Source organism: Physcomitrium patens, chromosome 7 (assembly GCF_059467195.1).
Source record: "Physcomitrium patens ecotype Gransden chromosome 7, ASM5946719v1, whole genome shotgun sequence".
NCBI lineage: Eukaryota > Viridiplantae > Streptophyta > Bryopsida > Funariales > Funariaceae > Physcomitrium > Physcomitrium patens.
The window spans coordinates 3,556,856-3,584,706 of NC_143416.1; the positions used below are offsets into that span (position 1 = coordinate 3,556,856).

General features: G+C 33.0%; 3 protein-coding genes across 8 annotated transcripts; 2 read left to right on the plus strand and 1 right to left on the minus strand.

The window, feature by feature from the left end:
- The first annotated feature begins 68 nt into the window (after positions 1-68).
- On the plus strand, positions 69-2,147 carry LOC112284770 (ubiquitin-conjugating enzyme E2 variant 1C). Of its 6 annotated transcripts, none has more exons than XM_024524967.3 (5): positions 69-205; positions 487-572; positions 777-916; positions 1,356-1,481; positions 1,647-2,147. In XM_024524967.3, the coding sequence occupies exons 2-5, from the start codon at positions 548-550 to the stop codon at positions 1,830-1,832; spliced, it is 477 nt and encodes a 158-aa protein (XP_024380735.1). In that variant the 5' UTR covers positions 69-205; positions 487-547; the 3' UTR covers positions 1,833-2,147. The 6 variants fall into 6 exon arrangements, with proteins under 6 accessions (XP_024380735.1, XP_024380738.1, XP_024380739.1 ...); XM_024524970.3 differs by having other exon boundaries at positions 70-205; positions 502-572; XM_024524971.3 differs by having other exon boundaries at positions 93-250; positions 502-572.
- A 1,347-nt stretch (positions 2,148-3,494) lies between these two features.
- On the plus strand, positions 3,495-6,250 carry LOC112284285 (eukaryotic translation initiation factor 3 subunit F). The gene is made up of 6 exons (XM_024523971.3): positions 3,495-3,816; positions 4,472-4,551; positions 4,769-4,998; positions 5,175-5,296; positions 5,461-5,574; positions 5,953-6,250. Exons 1-6 carry the CDS (start codon positions 3,598-3,600, stop codon positions 6,040-6,042), a joined length of 855 nt encoding a protein of 284 aa, XP_024379739.1. The 5' UTR covers positions 3,495-3,597; the 3' UTR covers positions 6,043-6,250.
- A 6,977-nt stretch (positions 6,251-13,227) lies between these two features.
- Positions 13,228-17,704, minus strand: LOC112284801 (uncharacterized). The gene has a single exon (XM_024525050.3). It carries the CDS (start codon positions 17,038-17,040, stop codon positions 13,426-13,428), a length of 3,615 nt encoding a protein of 1,204 aa, XP_024380818.1. The 5' UTR covers positions 17,041-17,704; the 3' UTR covers positions 13,228-13,425.
- Positions 17,705-27,851: the final 10,147 nt, after the last annotated feature.

The following is a 27,851-nucleotide window of genomic DNA, read 5'->3' on the forward strand; positions in this document are numbered from 1 at the left end:
CGGGAAGCCCCCTCCCGGTCCCACCCGTGCCGTTCGATCCGTTCGAGAAGGCTTTTCCTCATCCCTCGTCGTGGTCTGCGCTTGCCCTCCCTCGATTCGCTGACGTCATCCTTCACGTAATTTTCTTATGGTCGTGTTTAAGGTGTCGTCTCGCAGATTCCTTTATTGCGATGCTCTACTGCACGTAAGGGTGTCTGTACGCCAGGTACGGGAGCTTGAGTTGATGTATTTAGCCGGTTCTGATTGCCAGGTGATTCCATAGGGTAGTGAGGCAATTATGTTCGTGTGTTGCTCTTGGAGTTGATGTATTTGCTGCATGCTTTTGCCCTGATTGTTCCCTGGGGTGAGGATACTTAATCGCTCTGAATGGTGGGGAGAAACCACTGGGAGATTGTTGTTGGGTTATGATTTTCTTACATGGTATCCAGCTATCAATTTTCTGTAGACACTTCTCTCATCTCGTGTATGTTGTATTTATGGGTACAGTCGGTTGAGCCGCAGGTCTATTGGATCATTGCCGCCACAATCACGTCTGGGATAGACTGAGATGAATACTGAAGGTTCTGTAATTGGTACATGTTTTATACCCTTAATCCGACACTCTTGCTTCTGCCCTTGCTCCGGACCTTGAAAATGATTGTATTTATCACCTGGCTGAAAATCCACATGTAGTCATTCCAACTTTCCACAATTTGAGTAGTTTCTTCTAGAACTGCTGCATTTGCGTGTTGTGTGATTCCTTAGTCCTACCCTTGATAGTGTATTGTTATCTGCAGTTCCAAGGGACTTTCGTCTTCTTGAAGAACTTGAGAGGGGTGAGAAAGGAATTGGAGACGGGACTGTTAGTTATGGCATGGACGACGGTGACGATGTGTTAATGCGCTCTTGGACCGGAACCATAATTGGACCGAATCACGTGAGTTTTTGAGACAATGGAATTATCTTTACGATTAGTAGTCTGTCGGTTCAGCGTTGAATATTCACAATTTTGTTGAACAATAGCCTTTTTTTCAGTTTGCGTTCAATTTCTACCTTGGATGATGTGGTTTAGCATTTTCAATTTGCCGATCAACCTCCAGTGGGTTCCACTATGTACTGGCACTGATTGTCATAGTATGTCAAGTAGGAATATTGTCATTTTGTGGTACTATTATTCATTCTATGCAAGCTAGTGTTGTTCGTAGCCGCATACTGAAGTCGTAATCGTTGTATTATTTTTGTTCACATCAGGGTAGGTTTCATGGCTGCAAGACGTGTTGTGTGTGTGTGCGTGCCGCGTCAAGGCCAAGCATGCTGTGAAGATGAAACTAGGTTGATTCTAACTCTTACATTATCTCTGGTTACTGCTGGTGCAGTCTGTGCATGAGGGTCGCATCTACACTTTGAAATTGTTCTGTGACGAGGATTACCCTGACAAACCTCCAACTGTGAGATTTCACTCTCGAATCAACATGACTCATGTCAATCCAGAGACGGGAGTGGTAAGCTACTAACTGAATTCGTAGGTGCATTTTCATTTAACCCTTAACTTACCATGTAAAATTGGCTCCCTGAAGTTGCAATTGTGGATTTCAATGTATTATTTCTTGTATGCGAAGTAATGCTCATGTACATGAAGCTGATTCAACGCCCGTCACATATCACAGGTGGAGCCAAAATATTTTCCAATGCTTGCAAACTGGCGCCGCCAGTACACAATGGAAGACATTTTGATTGACCTTAAGAAAGAGATGGCAAGTCCAGCTAATCGAAAATTGCAACACCTTCGGAAGGAAGCACATTTTAGACGAAATCGTTTGAAGCCGAACGACCTTCAAACTTTTATTTATTAGTTTTACTGTTGGGTTTACTTTTCTGCATTCTTCAAGATTTCTGAAAGGATATTTCAATCCTGGGAATACTTGTAAGAAATGCACATTGTTGGGTAGTGAGAAGTGGTGCTGGAGCACTTGTCAGGGGAAGTTCAAGTCCCTAGGTATGCTGAGACTGTTCATTATATGCTATGTGGTCTAGTTTCTATTCTCTCTATCTCCAGGAAATGGAAAAGGGAGGATGGAACATGGTCATCCTTCTGCAGACTATAGCATCTTTACTGAAACCTCAAAAATCGAGCTACACACAATCAATCATACAACAATCTTAAGGTTTGTGATGTATATCTTGCTGGGACCTGATTATTTGCCTTTCATTGCATCTTTGCAGATTTCAGTGTAAATTAACCTATTGTCATTTCTATTAGATTGTAGCAAAGGAAGTTCATCCTAACCAGAGCTTACATGTGAGGAAGTGAATGTGAAGTTCATGTTCTTTTCACGTAGAGTAAAGCTGAAGCCCATTATTCCTTACTAGTCTTCAGGTAAAGAATGTTGTGCAGTAAAGTTATTCTCATCCATATTTATAAAAACTTCAAATACATAATATGCACCACGATGACATTGTATAGTTATCTCAAAACGAATTCACGTTGTCCTTAACTATGAAAATTTGAAGACCATGTTAAAATTGTTCAAATAAGTACAGTGATATAATATGCACATGGTTATGCATAAGTATCATATATTTTTGTTTTTATCTACAATTCTTCAAAAAATTGAGACAGAAAAAACACCTCTGACAGCATATGATAAAATTAAAATATTTACAACACAGTAAAATAATCAAAATATGTTTCGTATGTCTAAATTTAAACCTCATGCAGTTTTTAAAAATAAAATCAGTGTAGGTTAATTGTTGAGTTTGAAAATGCTATAAATAAAAAGAAAACTTTTTAAGTGACAAAGTTGAACTGAAAATAATAGAGTTTTATATTTTTATTAATATGGCAGAAAATTACTATAACTTATATATTTATTCATGCACACAATCCAACAAAAACAACCTTAAAAAAAATGAATAATAAGTAGTGAATGATTGGAAAAAGTATCAGACTAACAAAGTATGTCAATTCTTATATTTTTACACATGCACACACACACACACACACACACGTATCTATGCAAGTCTCATGTTTGAACACTATTTCAATCATCACCCCTCCAATAAATGCTTCAAAATCTCTATCTACACTTTAAAGAATATTCCTATGATTCCTTGGCTCTCAACACAGAATTAATTGATGTGTTTTTCATTCAATAAATTATAAAAAATCTGTTTAACCCATAATTTAACCCATTTGAGAAAAATTACATCTCCTGCGAACACTCCCCTCCTTAAAAAATCACATCATTCATGTCTTTCATTTTGGTACTAACACTACATTTTGGTGCATACACTACATTTACTGTTTACTTTACAACGACTGGTTGCATCCATCCAAGAAGGTTTCATCCAAGTGGCGCACGACGACATTCGTTCAAACCGAGCCGAGACGACGGAACCGAGCCTGGTCGAGGTTTTAGGTGTGGGAGCGCGAGTAAGCCAAGAAGCTAGGTTAGGAATTGTCCGTGTCTGTGAGTGTGTGAGTGAGTGAGTCTGTGTGAGTCTGTGAGTTTCCTTGTGTCCGGAGCTCAAGTGTGTGGACCGAAGCTTTTCACGATCGAGCCAGCCCTAGCGCAAGCTTCCCCTTACGTTTCAGGACCGCCCGGAGCTCCATTCCCAATGGCTATGGGGCGGACTGTGCTGCACATGCCGTCGGGCCACACTGGCGTGGTCGCGAAGCTCCACCCGACCGTGCTCTTTAACATCTCCGACTCGTATATCCGCCGTAACGACCAGCAGGAGCGCGTCATCGGAACCTTGCTCGGGTCCATCTCCCCGGACGGCACCGTAGAGATTCGGAACTCGTACGCCGTGCCGCACAGCGAGCAAGCTGATCAGGTGAGTGAGTTCGTTTGGCTTCTTCTTTGGTTGGCCTTCGATAGCCGGTGTCGGTGAAGTTCTGCTCGTATTCGGTTCAGGGTCCAACCTGTCTTCTCCAACCCACGTCATTGTAACTAACCATCACTGCTGTAGAAGAATTCAAAACCGCCCTAATAAGCCCACGCACCCTACCCCATTCTGCAATCACGAAATAACCTAAAATAGCAGAAGCTCTATCCCGTAATGCTGCTGGGTGAGCGGCTTAACCTTGATCATTTTTTTGGGATTGTGCATCGACCATTGGAGTTTCAGCGAGGTTGTCCGTGTTTTCACAACTTATGACCTGTTGGTTTATGAGTGGGCATGTATCGTAATTTAGACCTATTGGAAATCAGTTGAGATGCAGAGTATTTGGGAGTGGAAGAGTTACGGAATTCTTTTGTAAATTTCGAAGCTTGGCTTGATCATTGACTGAAAGTTATGAATGTTGTGGAGGATTAGTGCTCTGGAGTTTGAAGACACGTTATTTGGTTCCTTTCCCAATGCGTTAGATGGTAATGGTTCACAGTTTTATTCCAAGTTTCACGAGGCTGAGAGACGTGTATCCACTCACACTTCTTTAGAATTTTACTCAGATTTCATCAAGTTTTGTTTTGTTTATTGCGATGTGAAGGTTGCAGTGGACATTGATTATCACCGCACTATGTTCGAACTGCACCAGCGCGTTAATCACAAAGAAATTATCGTTGGTTGGTAAGTCATTGTTAATGCGTAAACAACTTTTCACAAACATTAGTTCCCAAAGAGGATTTACACGTACGTCTGACACCGTGGTCTAAACTATACCTGTTCAAGATCAATGGTTGTCTTCTCATTTCTGCCATCAGCTGGATTTGGTGCTATTTAGGCATAAGCAGCATACTTCGTCCTGTATTGGGGTAAACGACTGTTTATTCATTGTTATTTGCAGGTACTCAACAGGTTCTAGTTTGAGCCCCAGTGACACTCTTATTCACGACTTCTATGGTAGAGAAGTAGCCAACCCTGTGCTACTCACTGTGGATACTGCCTTTGCCGAGGAGAAGGTCAACATTAAGGTCTTCGTATCTACTCTTCTTACCCTTGGAGAACGCCAGCTTGCTGCCCAATTTCACGAGGTCCAGCTTGACCTGCGCCTGATTGAGGCTGAGAGAATAGGGTGTAAGCACATATGTTATGTATATTTTCCACTCCAATTGTTGAAATTTATTTGTTATGTGAGAATGCCCCAAGTCTTGATGTTCTGGGTCCCGTGCGAGTTCTCTTTAATTTTTGACTTTTTCAAAATGGCAGTTCTGAATTTTGAAATTCTAAGTGTCTTTCATTTTTCCTCACAGTTGATGTCCTGAAGAAGACAATGGTGGAGAAGTTGCCGAATGATCTAGAAGGATTGGAAGCGACCATTGAAAGGCTGCAAGATATGATTGATAGAGTTTTCAGATATGTGGACGATGTTGTGGTAAAGCGGTCAAAACCCATTTTTCTATGTCATTGCTTGTGATGTGCTTTGGTTGCGCAGGCGACCGTTGAATGCACTTGTTCACTGTTATCTGCGTTGAATTTTATTTTATTTCTGACGATGTTTTCGAAGATGCTGATAGTATTGTTACGCTGTAAATGAAGGAAGGGCAAGTTCAACCTGATAACTCTGTAGGCAGGTTCCTTGCTGATACAATGGCGTCAGTTCCAAGAATTTCGTCTGATGCTTTTGACAAGCTCTTTAACGACAGCGTTCAGGTAGTCTCTCGGTTCTGTACTCGAAGGAAGATTAGGATACAAAATTTCTCGCATCCACTTATCTGTTTAAAACTGAAGTTTGGTATTGGAGGTTCAATAGGGAAAGAAACTTTCACAACCTCATTGTTCATACCATCTCTCGCTGCTGTATTTGTTCGATTTTTGTGTGGATGACTAATTAGATTCCTTATGAACCACCAAGATGATTATTTTTATTTTTTGAAAACCTTTCCACTACTCATGAAGCTTTCGAGTTCTCTACTGACAGCTAGGAAGAGAAATTGCTGGGTCACCTGTGTGCACACTGGGTATTTTGCATCCTTGATGCCATCTTTCGGCAATATTAATGACATTTGCATGGTGTGTGTTTCTATGCAGGATCTTTTGTTGGTGTTGTACCTGGCAAATCTTACCAAAACTCAACTTATATTGGCAGAGAAGCTTAATACAGCCGCTCAGATAGTGTAGGTTCGGAAAAGCACACAAGGAGGTAGTTCTATCATGAACATCGTGTTCAGCATTTTAGACTTCATGCAGTCAACTGTGCAAATCATTCGAAAGTTCACAACCAACTGTGGTTGTGAGTTTTTATTTCATTTCAGTGTTTCAGTACATGAAGTATTACAGAAGTGTTAATACAGTTTCAGCCTGAGAATCATTTCATTGTATCAGAAAAGCAGTTTTCTCAACTCTTTGCGCATGGACTTGAATACCTCTGTGTTGGATTCTTCAATGTTTTACAGACCTGGCTGACTTTCAGCATGCATATTTTGAGGAATTTTAGGCTAAAAGTTTTCACAATTTCTATACAAATATAAAATGAAATTACAACGAACGAAATAAATGATAAACTGCATTGGTATGGACGGACACCAAATCAAGACTAATAGTAGTAACTTTCGACACGAATGAAACCCGTACACAGGATCACACCCGACTGCTGATCCCACATTCTTGTGGATTTTCAAAATTTAGTTGTGAACACATGTAACGGAGAAAATAATTAATTCATGGATTTTAAATACAAGACAACCAGTTTAAATAAGTTAAAACTCCGAACTAAACTAAAAATAATTACCACAGATAGAGATGGGCTCGGTTGGTGGTTTGCGTGTAATCATAAGTCCCGAGTAGTAGTTATATTTATACTGATTTAGAGTTTGTTTTTAAACAAGTTGTGTAATTACTATTGATTAAATAAAAATAATTTGGAATAGTATTATTATGCATGGAAAAGACTAGCTAAGGTAGTCGAAGTGTTTTGACAAGAATTCAATGACAAAATAATCTTAATGAGAACCTGTACTTTAGTACTGATAATGAATTATTCATCTGTCTTAAATTTAGATTAGTAAGTTCTACTTTTGCATGTTTCCATGCAAACGTTATATTAAATCTCTTGTATGCAAAAAAAAATTAAAAATTAAAAATAATAATAATTAGGTTTTTTATTTTTTACTTTTTATTTTTTTATCTTCTCTTAAGATTTTATTTATTTATTTATTTTTATTTCTTTATTATAAGTTTTTGTTTTAGTAGTAAAGCACCTAGTCTACTAGTAGGCTTCTATACATCACCTATAAAGGTGTAGAGATTGTTGAGAATGTTTTAGAAAGAGACACAACAGTAGCTAGAAGTAATATGCCCACTTACAAAATACACACACACACAAGAGAGAGTATATTGATGTGGTTATCTCACATATACAAAGAGGAGAGGAGAAGATAAACAATTTCTCTCCATTATATTCCAAATAGCATAGCTATAATATTTATTGTAAACTATAGCAAATATTATAGAAAGCTCCGGCTATATTTAATGCTTTTAATAATATTTATATAACATAAAATATGCATAGAATTATGATCTATACTTATCTATAATCTTGTAAGATCAATAGTTGTTGCCTCATTAAAACCTTATCTAAGAAAACCTTATTGTATTCAAGGACAAAAGTATAGATGAAGGAAAAAGAACATAATATTATTTTAAGACTTTATTAACTTTCTTGCTTAAAAAAAGTAAGTTGCTGCATACCAATGCCATAAGTAAGTCACTGATGGTTGTACAAACGAAGAGCTTTGGTGAGGAAATCAACAAGGTTATTTTCAAATTCAATTTTCTTGACCTTAAGTACTTGATCAGTAATCAAATCATAGGAAAAACTAAAATACTTTGGATCAATGTGCTTTGTCCTATTGTCTTTAATGAAACCAATTTACATCTGTGCAATACAAGCGCTATTGTCTTCATACAAAATAGTTGAAGAATCATCATATGAAAGTCCACATATTGTCTAAATGAGTTTATCAATTGATTGCAATCAAATACATTTCCAAGATGCTTCATATAAGGCAATAATTTCTACATGGTTGGATAAAGTTGCAGTTATAGTTTGTTTCACTGATTTCCATGATATTGCAGCTCCATGTCTTAAGAATACATAGAGTGTTTGAGATTTAGTTGTTGCAATATCAGATTTATATCCTCCATCAAAATATCCAACTAATTTTGAATCTACAAATTAAATGTAGTATAATCCCAAATCTTTAGTGCGTTTTAAATAACATAATAAATGTTTGATGCCATTCCAATGTCATAGTATTAGACGTGCACTGTGTCTTGCAAAAACACTAACTACAAATGTAATATCTGGTCTTCTAAATGTGGCTAAATATAAAAGTATTCCAATCGCTACAAGATATGGATATTGATCTCCCAATATTTCTTCTTCTTCTTTGTATGGACAATATGAACCATGACCATCATGACTATATCCAATCGTTGATGTTGACAATAGATAAGCATCAATCATATTGAATTTCTATAAGCTTTGTCTAATATACATTAGTTGGTAGAGAAAAATCCTACCATTTGTGAGATACATCACTTTCTAAATGGTTTGAGGTTGAGGATCTTCTTTCTTGTAAGAGAGAGCTTTTGTAATCATGAATACAAATGATTTATCTATCATAATAAATAGTCTATCCCACATGTCATTTGTAATACAATATAGAACAAATAATTTTATACTCAACTTGATTTTATTCTTCCTAAATTTAAGATTTTCTATTGCATGAGGTGAAGGTATAATTTTCATGGACATATCATCATTAATTGATAGTCCCATAGGTTTAGTAGGAACTTCCATAAAGATAATACTAAAATCACCACATACTATAGTCTTTTTCTTTTGTGGTTGCTTATCTGGTCCATGAATCCTTTTAATTTTTGATGTTTTAACTTGAGATATATTAGTTGAAGAAGGATGAAGGCATATTAATGCTACAGCATGTAAAATTGCATAATTTCACATAGATGCATGTAAATTTATCTGAAGAAAGATTGACCAGATAATGAATTGTATACACTTTATAAATAACTTTACAAGTCCATTTTAAGCATGTTCATATGGAACACAATATGTCAATTCAATCCGTGTTGCAGTACAATAATCTTTAAAAGATTTTGATGTAATTTTTTTTGCATTATTTATATACAATGTTTTGATAGGATATTTAAGAAAATGTGCTTGGAAAAAAATAAGTATAGATATAACATTGGCAAATACCATGTTTTGGATTGATAATAATGAAATATTTGGTTATTTTCTTGATGCATCAATAAAGACCAAAAAATAACAAAATGGTCCAGATATTGGATTGATAAGACCACAAATATCAGCATGCAATCTTTCAAGCATTGGTAGTAACTCTTATAGGAGTTTTTAAATTAAAGGCCAAAGAATCATCTTATCTTATCTTTTTATATATATATATATATATATATATATAATTCCATAAAAATTACATTTGTATGTCTTAAATTATATCTAGTTATACATGGAATTAACTTTCAAAATAATGTAGATTGTAGATGTCCCAATCGTCTATGCAAGAGAGAAACGCAACTCTTTGTAATAGATGATGCAAAATTAAATATAATAGAAGGCAGGATTGTAATCTAGTATAAACCATTTATTGTAATAAAGGTTTTTTTTACAACTTTATAGTTTTGTGCAAAAACCAAAATCTCTCCTTTATCTAAAATTATGGTTGAGAGGTAATAACCATTGGCATACACATTTCGGTAGCTGATCAAACTCTGAGGTATTAAGGATACAAAAATTACATGTTTATTTTTTATGATGGAATCCACAAGTAATTTTACCATCACTGTTCTCTCTTGGAAATGAAATACATTTGTTCCACCCATACTCATCAAATTTTTAGTTTGCCAAATTGGAGATTTTTTAGTAAAATATTGTCTATCTTGCAAGATAGTATATGTTGTTGCAAAATCAATAAGTGCATCATTTGACTTATCATTAGAGGTTTTGTCATTCATATAAGCTTCTAAATCATCAACACCAATTGAGTCCATAGACACATCTATGATATGAACTTTACAAGCCTTAGCTCAAAGTTTCTTATTTTTTTGAAATATTTTAACAAAGTATTTTAAAATACGGCATGCATGTGCCAAATATCCAATTATTCCACATTTATGACAAGAATGCATCTTTGATTTTTGTTTTTCATTGTAATTAGTTGTAGAATGTTTATTCTTTCTATATGGGTGGAAATGGTCACAACCATGACCAACTTGGTGCTTATGAATACTTTTTCCATGTTTGTATAATTTTTTTTTAGACTTTGAAATATTAAATACATGAGATTATGGAACCGTGGTTCCAATAAGATGAGCTTTTATATTATGCAAGAATAGCACGTTTTGTTTTTCCATAAGAAGTAGATAGGATATGATATTAGAATAATTCTAAGATTTCATATTCCTATATTGTTATACAAGCACAGCAAATACGGGAGGAAATGTAGAGAGAGTTGTCTCAATCATTTCTTTTTAGAGATGCTTTGTCAACATAACCATAGTTGTGAGACAATATGACACATTTTACTATTGAAAGTATTTAAATTTGAAAAATCCAAGACATGTAAATGTGTCCAATCATGACATGCTTATAGAAGGAAAATGGTCTTTTGATGATCAAACCTTGATTTAAGATTCTCCCAAAGCTTAGCTAGATCTTCCATTTCCAAATATTAACACTGTAATGCATGTACAAGATGATGAAAAAGAAAAAGAAATACTTTCCAATAGATAGCAAGAAGAAGTGAAGTACTTACATTAGGAGATTTTTCAAACAAAATTGCATCCAAGAATTGTTTTGTAAATAAATTTACTTTTGCTATTTTTTCACATAATAGATAATTTTTTCCATCAGCAGCTAGTAGTGGAAATAAAAGAGCTTGAAAATGTTGGAATGCAGTGGTGATAGTTGGAAATATAGTAGAGGCAGTTGAAGATGTTGAAGTATTCATTATAAATAAATTTGTGAACAAAAATACAAGATCAAGTCGAAAAGGTTGAGTAAAATGCATTTTAAAATGTAAAGCCAAATAAAATGATAAAATTAAAACTTGAAATCAAAAATATTAAAAATTTGAAGAGATTTTTTATTTATTTATTTTTTTTTTCCACAAAAATAAGGGTTTGTGGTGGATTCCAATAGGGTGCAGTAGTTGCTGATAAGATGCACTAGACGACAGTAAGGTGCGGCAGTTTGGGTGGAGTATCTAGCAATCAGTGGTAGAACGCGATGCAACATAGTACAACAGCAGCATAGTAACAATACAACAATACAACACAATAACAGTATAGAAGCACAGCATAGGAGCATAGCAACAATATAGTACAGCCTAGCAACAATAGCAATACAGTTAAGAAAAGAAAAGAAAAAAAAACAAAGAAAAAACGAAGAATAAAATGCACATAAGTTTTTAAGAACCATGACTAGTGCATAAGAGCAATTGTGGCAATAATGTATTGAGAATGTTTCAGAGAGAGATATAAGAGTAGCTAAAAGTAATATGCACACACATACAAAAGACATACACACACATATATATATAAGAGAATATATTGATGTGGTTATTTCACATATACAAAGAGAAGGAGAGAAGATAAATAGTTTCTCCCCACTACATTCCAAACACTGTAGCTACAATATTTACTATAAACTATAGTAAATATTATGAAAAGCATCGGTTATATTTAATGCTCTCAATAGAGACCATGTCCTTTCCATGTGATTGTAAAATCTAAAAACACCAAATACATTATTGAAAGGATATCATTTCTTAATGTAGCATGTACAAATTTATTCTTGTAGAATATTTGACCACCTAATCTATAGTTTCTATTTCTACTACATAGAATTGATGTAAAATACGTTTTTTTCTATATTATTTTTTATTATTTTTATTGTAGATATTATTGTAGTAACCTATTTTTATAATGGCTAAATTTTTTATTGTTAAAATATTGTAATATTATAAATGGGACAAAAAAATTCATTTTTAATTTATTTTATTTTTTAAAATTTACTAATATCATTTGCATAATATTCTATTATTCCCAAGGAGAGGACTTTGTAAATCATATATATTAAAATAAATTTTGATGTAAAGTGGTAGTATCTAAATTAGTATTAAATATGTCCACAATAACAAAATGTAAGTGAGTAACTTTTTTGGCTTTTAATATTAGAATGCAGTAAATCAACAATCATGTTTACAGACTTCAGTTATTTTTTTTTTATTTTTTCACTTCAAAGTTTAAATTAATTATAGTATGCTCAGTATACAACAATAAAAAAATGTAGAATGTTTCAAAACCATGGCTCCTAAACCATTTTCTAAGTGGTGTGGTCATTTATTCTGTGGTACTTAGAATTGAATCCATCTCATGCATAGTTATCAGCACAAAATTATATCAACTTCAAGATTTGTGCCCTGAATAAATATATCAAAACACACAATTCAGAGAAAAATGAAATAGTTTACTATGTCTCTGTAAATATTTGATGCTATTGACCAGAGCATTTCTACCATCTTTAGATGCATGCACTTTCACTCATCCCCAAATCTATGAAAATTATTTATTTTAAATTTTCATTGTCATTTCAGAATAACTATTTCTGTAAGGCTGAACAAATGAATGATTTTTGTTTCATTTACGGAATTAAAATAGGTCAAAACCTACTAAAAAAAAATACGAGTAAAAATTAATATCAGTTTTGCGTACAGTTCCTTCCTCGGAGAAGCAAAACTGAAAAGAATAAAAGAGGAGCTACATTTAATCTTTCTTCACGTTGTAGAACTCTAGAACCCATCTTCATTAGCCCGGGGCTACTAATCCCTTCTTTACACGAAGGAATTAGTAGCAAAAGCGTTTGGGGCGGCATGAATACTACAAAAATATAGTTGTTGGAGCCATGAACTTCTCAAGTGTGACAAGGATTCCACTTACCACTTTATCTCTTTCCTCAAAGCGATCAATCATCGCCCACAATTTTGTAATCAGAACCAGTGCAACTCTTTCTATGTTTCCATACTACAGAGGTTGAAGACTGAAAGAAAGAATCACCAGAGATTGCTTGTAAAGATACTAAAGCCCCTCATTTCAACGCAGACACGCTACTTGAGGTCATTCCAGCCAACATTTCTCTTGACTGAAAAGTATTTCATGCAGCTTTGACTACATGCGCGTGGGGTCATACCAAGACGACAAGATTAATACAGTTTGAGAGAGACAGAGAGAGAGAGAGATTGTCTCCCTTCTTTAACAGCATGAGAAAAGAGATCCAACGAATTTAATTATGTAAATTGTACAGAAATACCTGTCTCTGTGAAGGGACACTCATAGCTAAAACATAGAATGATACCTTCTTCAAAGCAAGAGTCAGCCAATGATGCAGCCTGAACTCTTCAAAACTGCGGTCAATGAGCGACCAAGAAACTGTCACCATCTTATCGATGGACGAATTGATTACAGTGGCATGAGCTGGGAGGGGTAGGGGCGACACAATTTTAAACGCTCTACGACCTGCCGCATAGGCGGTCTTTGAGACATAGACTCCTCTGTGCACTCCACAGCCAGATGCAGCACGTTCAGAAGATCTCTCTCCGGTCCAGCTTGCCAAAGTCCAGCACTAAAGAATTCCTGTGGTCGTCGCTTATGTAAGAGAAGGGTTGCCCATCCGACAATATTGAATCCATCCCCATAACTGGAAAACGTTGGATCTCCACTAACTCTTCTTCCAGATAGAAGCTCAAGCAGGAGCACCCCATAACTGTAGACATCAGCTTTATCAGAGAGACGACATGTCATGGCATATTCAGGTGCAACATAGCCGAACGTGCCTGCTACATCCGTTGTAGCATGTGTTTCGGTGTCTCCTAGAAGACGAGCCAACCCAAAATCGGAGAGGTGTGCAATCAGGTTATGGTCCAAAAGAACATTGTTAGGTTTGATGTCTCTATGCAAAACCCGAGGGACGCATTCATCGTGAAGGTACGCCAATGCAAGAGCCAAGTCCAGAGCAATTCTGTACCGCATGTCCCAATTCATCCGTCGTCCTCTTTCACTATGAATTAGCGTTTCAAGATTGCCTTCAGGAAAGTAATTGTAGATGAGAAACATCTCGTCCTCACTTGCGTGGTAACCAATTAGTGTCACTAAATTTGGATGCCTGATCCTTCCAAGCGTACGAATCTCAGTATCGAACTGTTGTATACCTTGGAACCTACCGATTGCAAGCCTCTTTACAGCAACCACCAATCCCGGTCGCAACTCAGCTTTATAAGTAGCTCCAAATCCCCCTGTGCCAATCAAATTGTCCAAACAAAAGTAGTTGGTTGCACGGACCAGTTTATCGTACGTCAGCTGGAAGTTTATGTTGGTGCTGGTGAACGTAACCACCACTTTTCGACCTTCTTGTTGCAGTCTTGGGTACTGCTGCTTGGTGCACTGGAAAAGAAGACCAAGTACAAGAAGCACGACACCAATGGCACATCCAGAGGTGATAGCAGCGACTACAATGGAGTTAAAGCGAGGTCTTGAACCTTCTTCTTTATGATCTGGCGATGTCGAGCTTGACTCTGGGGACGAATTCCGAGGCATGTCCGGATCCGCCAAGATCGGCATGGACATGGGTGCGGTAGCAACTCTACAAGGCAGAAGAAACGGATTTCCCATCACCACTAAACTACTGCAAAACCCTCCCCAGTTGCCAAGTATCGGAAACTGGCCGGAGAGATTGTTGAATGAAAGGTTCAACTGCTCTAAGGCGGTAAGACTGCTCAACTCCTTAGGTATCGAGCCTGACAAGCTATTGTGATTCAAAAGTAGAGATTTGAGCTGACTCAAGTTCGCTAGCCCCTTCGGAATGTTGCCATTCAAGTGATTGAAGGACAAATCCAGCATGACAAGTCTCGACAAGTTTCCCAGAGATGGTGGTATTGACCCTAAGATACGATTGTTGTCGAGAAACAAGACCTCCAAGTTGGGGAGTTCTCCTAACTGCCAGGGAATCTCGCCACGCAGCTGATTATGAGACAGGTTCAAAATCACAAGATTGGTAAGTGTTCCTGTGCTCACTGGAATGGATCCAGTCAACTGGTTTCCTGCCACGTCTAAGTACCACAAAGTCTCACACTCGCCAACCTCCAAAGGAAGCTCCCCCAGCAATTGATTAGAGCTCAAATTAACTGCAAACTCCTGAAAACCTTTGCACAAACTAAAGAAATTATCAGGAAAACTGCCGCTGAACTGATTGTTGGAAAGGATGAGCACGTAGCCAGTCTGCTTCTTCATCAACGTGCTTCCCACCAATGAAACTGGAATAGGGCCTGTCAGGGAATTACTACTAAAATCGTGTACAACGTATACAATTTCCGACTCTTTCCGACTCACATAGCGTACGCTTGCAGGCCCCAACACGGGCACCCCATAGCAAGTCAATGGCTTGAAATAAGTGTTACCATTGACAGAAAGAAGCCAAGGATTGCTGCATACCGTATCTACAGCTGATATGTTTCCGATCAGGGCATTGGAACTCACATTTAAAATGACGAGGCAAGATATAGGGAGCTCCGGAGAGATTGTGCCACTTAACTGGTTAGAGCTAAGATCGAGCACAACCAGACTTTTGCAATTGCCCAAACCGACGGGAATCGGCCCAGTGAGGGAATTTTTGGCCAAATTGAGAATCTCCAAGGCGCAACATAAACCCCAGTCAGCTGGTAGTACACCACTTAAACCGCAACCAGGCCCCCAGATGACCTGAATCCTTGGAAGGAGGGCGAATTGAGAAGGGAAAGATCCGCTAAACAGATTGCGTTCACGTCTGTGGGTGTCAACGAAATGAGGCATCCCAGAGGAGTTCAGACCATAAGAGCATCCTTGAGAGGCTGTAAGCACGAGAGTAGAGAGCTCATTGCAGTTCCCTAAAGCCGGGGGAAGAACACCTGATAGTTTATTCAAAGCCAAGTGAAGATTTTGTAACTTCGATAACCTCCCCAAATCAGGCGGTATTGAGCCGACAAGGGAGTTGGCGTTCAGGAGAAGCGACTGTAGCTGCTTACAATTGGCGAGCTCGGATGGGATGGGACCAGTAAAATAGTTGTTTGCCAAGTCCAAATGGACTAGGCAGTCGCAGCCACCTCCAAGCTGAGGGGGAATTTCACCGTCTAACAGGTTGGAAGAAAGAGACAGCCATTGCAGGGTATTGAGAGTCCCGACAGAAGGAGGTATCCTACCTCGAAGTGTATTTCCTGCAAGACTCAAGAAACAAAGGCTGGTGGACCCTGATAACTCTGCAGGAATACTTCCCTGCAATAAATTATTCGCAAGATTCAAAACGCGAAGCTCAGAGAGCTGGCCGATTTCAGTGGGAATAATGCCTGAAAAACTATTTGCTTCCAAGTCGAGTGTCTCAAGGTGCTTCAAATTACCGACCTCTCTTGGAACTTCCCCAGAGAAGCCATTGTAAGGTAAGGATAGAACTACCAGTTCCGAGAGGTTTCCAATCTCCCGAGCCAAGACGCCGTACAATAGACAAGGCACTTCTCCCTGCAACCCCGACGACGCATCAACAACAGTCCCGTTCCGAAAGCAAATTGGAGAGGACGGTCGATCCAGAGCACTTACACAACTACCAGAACCATCGCCGATATCATTCCCCGACAATCCTGACCTAGAGCATCTTGCCATCGCCTGTTGAGACGCATCCTGTTGTTGGCATGGCAAAGGCGTTTGTGGAAACGTAGCATCGTCATGCTTGCACTCACCTCCATTCCTTGGAGGACTCACCAACCCTAATCCGGAAAAATTCAACGCTAGCACCCGCCTGGACTCACTGCACGTAACACCGCACCAAGAGCAGGGATCCGCATCCTTCTCATTCCAGTTCGCCAACACACGAAACGGGTCCACGGTAATGCTTCGCTTCACCGCAAGGAGCGCCAGGCCATCGTCGCTCAAACCCTCGCCAACCCTAAGACGCTGGAACTGACACAAAAGCGAGATGAGGCAAACAATCGAGTACAGAACATTCCCACGCCAGACTCCTTCGTTCATTTCCTTCGCAGACCTGCGCGTCATCTCCCCTAACTCCTCCTCAGCCTCACGTCCTCGCTAACTCACGCCCTCGTATACTAACCTCACACGCCTCAACAGCCTCACACGCTGACAAGCGCACCAGCAGCACCATTTCCTCCCCATCGGACCACCACCACAGCACGACACACTCCTCCCGAGCCCCGCAGCTCTCCCCCCCCTGGCTACCACGACGCAAGCTTTGCACTGTCATATTGCAACAACCCTAAAGTACCACCACCTCCAACGAGCAACAACGACGAGGCTCTGTCGGACACGCCACCCGGTGGTGCCATGAGACGAGTTTTCTGAAACTGGTTTTATGGCCACGCTGTTACTACGCCATCATCAGCATCATACGGGTATGGCACTCGCTCCCCGACGACAACGTCGACGACCATCACTGACTCGCACCCGAACCCTGCTGCTGCTGCTGATGAAGAAGATTATTATGCTCCTTCCGGATTTTGTGTCTCTCTCCTGTTGTCAACGATGGACTTGGCTCTCTCCCTTCCTCTTCCCCTTCCCTTCGCTTCCACAGTTGTGAGTGCCGCGATCATCCCCTTCTTCGCAACAACTTTTTCTCCCTCTCCCTCGCCCAACTGGAGCATCGCATCGCGTCGCATAATCTCTCGCACACACCCGTCGCTTCTTCCCCGACTCTCGACCCGCTTCCCTTTCTCGCGCCATCCTCCCCCTCCTTGCCCCAATCGTTGTTGTTCTTTTACTCCTTCCTTTTTTTTTTCTTTTTATTTTTTTTGAGGGTGCAATAGTGTGTGCTTTGTTGCATACTATTTAATGCTTTGTACTTTCCAAGGTTGTGTTCTTTCAATGCTCTTTTTTCTTTCTTTCTTTCTTTTTTTTTTTAGCAACCCATGTGAAAATTTTATTTATTAATTTATAATTTATAATTTATTACTAATAAGAAGTATGTTAGATGTGAGTAGTGATAGTATATAAAAAAAGTAGTTTGTGTTTGGTTTTATTTGGAATAGTTGATACTATCTCATTTGCAAGTATAATCCAAGCTTTATTAGTGCATAAATTAATTGTAAGCATCATATAGAATTTTCAAGTATTAAAAGATTCAATTGTCTTGTAGGTACACTAAGTTTGAATAAATAAAAGGTCCATTAGCATATATACAATGCATTTATAATCATATATATATTTTTCTGTTTAATTTAAAATTATGTTATAACTTTTGTAGTCAAATGAAGAATACATGTTATTTAAGACAATATTGATGCTATTCTATAAAAATCATGTGGAGCTTTTAAATTACAAAACTTTACAAAGAGTACCACAATGTAGAAGTTAAGTCTAGAAAGGTAATCTAAAACGTTATAAAGTATTAAAAAATACAAGGTAACAAAAAATAATTCTGTTAAATATTTTAAAATAATATTATATTAACAAGATAGATTTAACACAATTTTTTTTATTAAACATAAGAGTATTAAATAATAGATATTTTTTTAATAATTTGACAAAATAAAAAATTATAATTATCTTATAAAGATAAATTAAAAAATAGCTTTTATAAAAAAAAAAAATTTAAAAATTTTATATTTTGTATCAATGATTCTAATTTCAATTATATATATATATATATAATTATTTTAGATATCTTATAAAAAATAAAATAAAAAAAATATTAGAATTAAAAAAAACATTATTTTTTGCATGAGTTTTTAAATATTATATAAATATATAACCTTATTATCTTAGTATATTGGTATATTAGTATTGATGTTTAATTTTAATATACTCTCAATATATATATATATATATATATATATATATATATATTCTATATCCAAGAATAATATTCCATTTGTTCATTAAATAATTTTATTTGTACTTCATATAGTTAAATAAAAACTCTAGTTTATGTGACTGTTACAATAAAGTAATATAATAGCTAAGAATAAGCCTTAAATCTGGCCAAGAAGAAACCAATATATTTTTGTAAAGAAGATAAATTATAATAAAATTCTAAAAAAATAAAATACTTTTGTGATGCTAAAAAAAACAGCAAACAAAATAAAAGTGAATATAAAATAGAAACTAGAATGGCTATTGCCAAACAAGATAAGCATTGACAAGAATGAAAAAGGCTTCATTCTTGTGCATATATATATATATATATATATAGATAGATAGATATAAAATTAAAGAGCTATGTGGCAATGTTTTATAAATTATCCAATACATGTCCAACTAGTAGAACATATATTTAACTGAGAAGGTAAGTTTTTTACATATATAACACATGGCCAACTTGTTGACCAAGTTTTCAACCTACTAATTACCTACAAACACTTGTAAAGTCAAATCCAAGTCTACCAAATTTTTAAAAAGCTTCTCCTTAAGATATTATCAAATTTATTTACTTTTAATTCTACGTAATTCTTTTTACTTCTCTAATTACTAATGCCAAAATTGATGTTTGTGACAATTGCAAAATATGTTATGTTATCTTTTAGAGTTGGTATAAGAAAAATATGACTTTTAGTTGCACATACTTATGAAATATTACTACAATACATTTATTTTTTATTTAAAATATATAAAAATCTTCTTACAAATATAATAAAATAAAATTTAAACTATTTTAAATATTTTTAAAATAATAGATGAGATATTATTTTTTTGGAAATAAATAACATTTAAATTTTTGTAGATAAGAGTTAGAATTTTGTAGATAGTATCAAAAGATACTACTTGATTCTATCTATAAAATCTTTTATTAATCTTACAACTAATGCTTTTTTTGAAAAGAAATTCAAAAAAATAAAATAATACAAATATATTTTATTTTTATGAAATTAAATTAATATTATATTTTAAATAATATGTAAATTTAAAATCAAAATAATAACCATTTAATATATATAAGAAATAAAATGTCAATTCAAAAAAATTTAATTAAAAAATATAATTTTTAATATAATTTAATAATTTAAAGATATTATTTAATGAATTATATTTTTTAAATATCTTAGCTATTAAATATAATAAATATATATTATAAAAATCAATCAATAATTGAAATAATAAAAAATATATGAAGCTACATCCAATTTCACCTAATTATAATTTTCCAATTTTTAAAGTTTGGATTGATAAAAAAAATATTGACGGGTGTTTTATTTTTATTTTTATAAAGAATTGACCACAAATAAAAATATTTTAAAAAAATACTAATTACAAATGCTTAAATTTTCCACCTATTGCTTAAAAATATTTAATCAAATTCTTATTAATCTAAATAGATTAATATTTAAGCTTCAAATCAATATAAATAGAATTCCATGAAAAATTGCTTTAAATTTTATTTATGATAATGAAATAAGTAATGTTTATAATTTATTTGAAGGTTAATTGTAGCTTCTTGCAACTAAAATTAATAAGTTATTACATATACATATAAGATTTTTTAAACCATTTCACTCATTTTATAAAAAGATATTAATTAAAGTGACAAAAATTCTTATATTATATATTTATATAATTATATTTATGAACTACTAGAAACCTAATTTAATCTTGATTGAAAATTATTTATTCTAATTTAAATAGTTATCTTACATCTACTTCCTCATATTATTTAGGTAAATATTGGAATAAATATGTATATTTATGATAGTAGCATGGATGGTGGAAAAGGCTAGTTGAAGTACTAAAATGGTATAAATATATTAGTTCTAGTTTCAAAATAGCTAACATTATTGGAGTTAATAAAGAAGCCGACTTTGATAGGCTAACTACTAAGGTTAAATGAGAGTGTTGCATTGTGGATCCAATATCACCAAACTTTAACAAAAACCACTAAAAATGGAGAGAAGTGGGGAGGAGTGACAAAATGAATACCTAGATGCTGGATGAAGAAGTATATTTTGTGACAAATGACTCTAATATAAGTGTAGCAGAGCTATCAAGAAAAAATTACAAAAACAAGTATGATTGCAAGAGCATAGATGTTGGACCACTATTATAAAGAAGAATAGTGCCAATGATATTGTAGAGGAAGATTGTAAGTTTCTTATTAATAGTGGAAGAAAAGAAGGAAGAATATCTTATGAAATACAATATCTTGAGTGATAATTATGGCTCTTATAATGATGTTTTGAAGTTTATAACTTTTATTCATAAGGCTATAGCTAAAGAATATATATTTATTTGTTTTAGGATTGAGTTTTATACAAAGTGCATTTGAGATTTTGACAAAGCATTTTATACCAAATATTCAAAAATGAGACATTTCAAATTTGCAATTTTGCCATAGCTCAAATATGATCTTATTGTAATTGATGGCATTTATAAGATTTTAATTCTATAGATAAGTGACACATGTAATTTTTTTTTCAATATAATTTAGAAAGTTAGGCATCATGAAACATACATTGGATAGCATTAAATAATAATCAATTTTTTTTCTTTTTGCAACACCATCTTATTTTAGAATATAGATATTTGTTAATTATTATTTCATTCTATATGTTGATAGATATTGATCAAAGTTAGAAGAGAGATATTCTCCTTTTTGATTGGAACAAAAGATATATAAGATATAGTAAGTTTATATTTTTAAAGTTAATAGATAATTTTAAAGAATTCAAAATATTTCCTTTTGTATTAAAAAAATTATAAAACTATGTAATAGAAGTAGTCATTGATGAAGGTAACATAATATTCTAAATCAAATAATGAGGGTAGAGATATTCTTCCACTTAAATCTAAACAAATTAATTCAAGAGATTCAGTGGCTAAAAAAGTGATGGCTCTTGTAACCTTTATGATTATTTTTTTGCCATGGAGATAAATAGAATATATGTGTTGAGAAATATTTTTGAGAAATAAGTTTGTTACTTTCTTATGTTGAGTGAGTTGTTTAAGTCTTCAAACACTTATGTGGCTTGGTAGACAATGCCAAAGATAGATCAATTTTTCTTAGTTGAGGTGATGTTTTGAATTTGTAAGCATATCTACATGATGATTTTAACTTTAAAGCTAAAAGTCAAAATAAATACTAAAGCAATTATTAGGTTGTTGACAAACTAATCAAAAGATAATTGCTAATGATAAAAAAATCAAATATAGCTTTATGTCCACCTTCAAAATCTTAAAAAGAATTTTATAAAATCATGATACAAATTGAATTCCTTTATTTGTTACAAATATTCAATAAGAATATTTTAAAAATATTTTAAGAATATTTAATTAGGATTTAGAAGGTTTTAAAAGATTTTATAAGGTTCTTAAAATATTTAAGTAGAAGATTTTAAAAATATTTCTACAATATTCTAATAAATTCAATAAAATTCTAAAAATATTAAAAATATTATCTTAAAAAGATCTTAAAGTTGCTTCGTCTCTAAGAAATATGGAAACTTCTCAAGAAGCTTTCTAATACCTAATATATATTGGAATTGAAGTTGACGAGATTCTTAGTTTCAACAATACATCTCTTTGAGTTTTGGTTCACCTTTTTTGATATTGATCTTCTACTTATTTGATTTAATTAAATTCATGTTAGCTTTTTTTTATTGAAACTCTTCTGTTCAACTTCTTATTTAGTCTTCTATATATTATATCAATGACACTATTTAATATAATATGTTTTGGCAATCTATGATAATGATAAATGTTGTCAAAGAAAAATTTAGCTATTTCTTTACTTGTGATAGATTTGGTATAAGGTAAAAAATATGCCATTTTTGTGAAATGTTCTACTATTATAAATATAAAATCATAAAAACTTGAGATCTAAAGATCTATAATAAAATTCATAGAAATAAAAGTCTATGGTTGTTTTGGAATAAGTAATGGCTGAAAAAGTCTATAGGTTCAATTACAAGGAGTTTTTGATGTTCAAAAAATTCCATATAATTGTAAATTTTTTTTGATTGTCTTCTATATTTGAGTCCATCAAAAATCTCTAAGTATAAGCTCTAAAATCTTATTGTATCTAAAATTTTTGATTGTAAAAAAATTATATCAAACTTAAAAAAACATATAATCATAGTTTATCTTTTGGAATATATAAGTGACCCTCAAAATTAAGTAGATTATTTTTAAATTCAAACTTAGAAGTATTGTAAAATTTAAAAGAATTATTTTTAATATTACAAATAAAAAGATCACAAAACATATTCAATTCAACTTGCTTGAAAAAGATTGAATCAATAATCAATATTGATTTCATTGCTCAAAAATGAAATTGCTCTAATTTCAAGAGATTTGTCTTTTTTTGATCAAAAGATGTAAGATAAAAACATGCATAAAGGCCATATGATAAATCTTATTTTTAATATTTTTTTGTAGTTGATAAGTGATTTTGATAAAGATATGCTCCAACAAATTTGTCAATGATTCAAAATACATATTAACATGAAGTACTCAAGGTTCTTATGATACATATAAAGAATGACTAAATTAAAAGCTCCTACTAGATAATAATGCCATTTTTGAAATGATACCACAATTGCAAGAAGCTCTTTGTTGTAGATCTTATAATTAATCTTTGCTACTAAATATTTCTTGGAATAAAAAGCTATTAGATATAATTTGTCATATTCTTCCATTTATAATAGTACTACATTTTAGATAAAAGCTAATGTATCTAGATTTAATAAAAATTCTTTAAAAAAGTCAATAAAATATAAGTTTGGTGCAAAAATAAATGTTATCTTCAAAGCTTCAAAAAATGCTTTATCATTTTTACTTGACTTAAGTTTGTCATTACAAGTCAAACATATAAATATAACTATAACTTAAAATGATTTTTTGATGAAGATTTAATAATAATTGGAAAATTCCAAAAAATATTGAATATTTTTTATTGTTTTTAATATCATTCAGTCAACGTTAGTCTAAATATTCTTAAGATCTTTTATTAAGCCATTATTTGAAAGGTTGTGGCTACAAGTATATTTTAACTTGCTACAAACAAACATAATATTTTTATATGCACATCTAAAACAAATATATAGGATTGTGATTGGTGGAATGTAATAAGGTAGATTGTGCCACCTGATACAAGTACAAGAGGTGAAGAGTGGTGATAGCCCCTCCTTTGGTGGTTCCATTGAGTAATTAGTGGATGGGATGAAGGGACAACATTCTTTGAAAAGGCCTCCAAGGATGTTTTTCCTAAAAAAAAATTTGCCTATACCAAAAAAATATACTATTAAAATACCAAAAAAATACCAAGTTTTAGAATAGCTAATTTGATTTAGATTTTCAAAGCAAAAAAAAAAAAAAAAAAAAAAAAAAAATGAAGCATAGAAAAGAATGGCTTGCTTGCTAATAATGCTTTTAGTATTGCTCAAATAATATGTCTAAAATGCTAGCATACAAAATGATATGCATGGATTTTGTATGATGTAGTCTTCTTTAATTGTCCCAATAAAGACTTGAGAATGTTGTTGCCTCTTTTTTTGAACTGATGTCTAATTTTTTTTATCTTATACATTGCACAAAGTTCTATGCATATTGAAGATGATTATTTATAATTAATTATATTTTATTTGATAATTAATCAAATCAAGGATTATTCTAATCTAATTGATGAGAAACTTGCAGACAAAAGGATATCATAGGTACTTGAAGCTTAAAGAATAGATTAACTTTCTTTTGTTGTTGTTATAAGTGTCTATTGAGGTCTTTGCCTACTACAACCATGAAAGAAGTGGAGATATTTCAATTGCTTATGGAAGCAAAGGAAGTAGAATTTAGACAAGCTTCCTCAATTAAGAGTCGTAGACTAGTCAAAATCCTAGTTATTAATGGCAAAACAGATATTGATTCATGGTTAGGGTGGTCCTCTATATTGAACATTTGTTGCTGCCATTATATTGGATTCATGCGAATATCATTGTCTTTTCTAGCTTACTTACAAAAATTCACCAAATTTTCTTCAATATATATATATATATATATATATATGTATACTTATTAAATATTAATATAATATTTATATTTATTCTTTTTTTACTTCAATTAAATATTTAGTATATATAAAAAAGACAATCAAAATTTTATCAATATAAAATAAAACTTTAAATAATTAATAAATAATAAAATAACAATGATATTAAATATATTTAAATTATATTACAAATTTTGTACAACTTTGACTATGAATTAAATCTTATATTTTATTTTATACACATTAGTACATGATAATAATTAATTAAAATCTTACAATAAATTGAAATTAATAAATTCATATTTTTTTTGAGTATTAAGTATAAGATGAATTTATTTCACCATACATGCAAATTTTGAAGTCTCATTTAGATAGCTTCTACTTATTTATCAACTATTTTTACCACTAATAGAATAAACTATTATAACTTATAGAATATCATATTATACTTCATACATATACCAACAAAAAAAACTAACAAAAAAAATTTGAATTTAAACTTTGTCATATTATTGCTTGTCCATATTGTGAACACTTATAATTTATTTGTTGATGTCCAACTTCACCACATGCACCAAAAGATATTGCATTTGAAGTGCTTAAATCTAAATGGTTCTTTTCTTGTATCATTTTTCCATAGGACGTCCCTTTGTTTGCATAATCTATAGTTCATCTATAAGTTGTAGCTATTGTTATAACATAATTTGGAGTTTTGCAAGTGCATGTATCTATTGATGTTGTAAAAGGCTATTGATGGTGGTAAAAATATGTTCTTATGCATTGAGCAAGGAATTGAGTACATTCTCAAGAAAAATTGAAACTGCAATTGGTTTTACAAGTGTCAATGGCAATTAAAGTTATTGAGATTGAAGCATTGTTTCTCAAGTAGCATAGTTTAAATTAGATGTGAGCATGGCAAATCAAGCATCACAGTAGAAGTCTCTTGGCATGGCTCAGTATTGTTTACAATATGCAAATGTAGAAGTTTAATTTACTCATAGACTTTTTTCAAAGCATAATGAAAGATTAAATAATTCATTTCAAAGGATTGGATTGACAAATATTAAGATGTACATCTTTTCATAAGAGAGTTTGTCATATATTCTTTATGCATATTTTTGATGTAAAGCTCTACATATTATCATATGCTAAGCAAATCAAATTTGCTTGATCTAAGATATTGCTTAAAGGTGTAGTACATGCCTTCTACTATAGAAGTTACAAAATTGCTAAATTAGTAAAAAAATTTGTCTAATCAAGAAGAAATACTTTCTTATGTACATCAATCCACATATTCTTTAAATACATAATTGCCTTAAAAAAATTGACATTCTAAATCTCTACATATGTGCTTTATTGAGCTTCAAACTCGTCCTTAGAATATGTAAATACAACTAAGTCTCAATCTTGCAAAAACTCTTGTCATTGGTCTTTTATAAAGTTTTGCTTATAATTTTTCACAATATTCTAATTCATATATTATAAGCATAGAAGAATGGTTGTAGATAGAAATATTTCTTTGATTGCATTAATTAGGACCAATTCACAATCTACAATGGAGGTGCTAAGCAAAGATATCTCAACAAATAAGTATTTGACCCATTCAAGTGCAATCTAGTAAGATCTAACTTTTTCTAAGGCCATGAAGATAAGTACTATCATAAAAGAGGTATTAAAAGGCATGTATCTAATAACTTGTAAGAATGGAATTTGATGCTTCTTGATCTTGTAGGTGGTATTGATTAATAAAACCTTTTGATTCATGCATATAAGATTGATTGAAATAGAATAAATAAAAAAACGTGGATCAGAATTCCACTAGTTGTTATTCTGTGTGCTACTTAACAACCTTAGTGAGTGAATTCATCAATCAAGGCTTTAAGCAATGTACTTTAATCAAGTCATGTTTTAATAAACTTTTGACATATATTATAAATTGTCTTCTTTACAACAAAAAATCTTTCATCTTATTAGTACATTATTGTTAAAACTTCACATGAACAACTATTTGCAAGCAAAAAATTATCAATAAGTATACTTTTAATTTTCATTAGATTCTTATGTGCAGCATGTCTAAAAAGAGCCAATGATGGTTTATGGTTGTATTTAGGATTGGTAACTTTAAAATACCAATAATTTTTTCTTTTGTCCAACCAAGATATAATCTCAAATAGATATCTAATTTTTTGAATTTACATCTTTTACATTTAAAAAAATTAAAAAAAAAAAGGAATAAAAATGCTTTTACAACCATTATTGTGGTATAATAGTGTGAGCTCTCAATTAAACTCTAAAATTTAAATTTTTGTTATTTTCCTATTTTATGATAATTAAACATGTTAGATTAGGATTTATATAAGTAGAATTTAGTTTTATAGAATTTTTAGGATTAAAACCCTTGATGGTATAAATTATAGCCTAATTCCTTGAATTAGGTTAATTAGGACTAAAGTGATAAGAGTTAGAAAATTAGAATAGTAACTTAGTTAGTTTAATAATTTAGAGGTTTTTAGTCATTACAATAAGGGTTGACTAAAAGCCTATGAGTGCGTCTATAATCATTCACATGATTTAGGAGTTGGAATTATAATTCTCTAAAAGATTTAGGAAAGTTTGCAATGATAATTTTGGATTTTCCTCCAAATTCGACAAATTTAAGTGGCATGGTGGTTCTTCTACGTAATGGGAGTCTTTTTAATGCAATGGTGGCACCGGATTTACCTCGTGGAGTGAAGTAAACAAGATCAGCAACCTCTCCTTCAAAATACAAGAGAAGCAATGAAATTCTCATTTTGAAGAATTTCACAAAAATTTCCAAGATCCTTGTAAGTAAAAACTTTTATGAAAATTATAATTAAGCATGGATTGAGGCATATGAGTA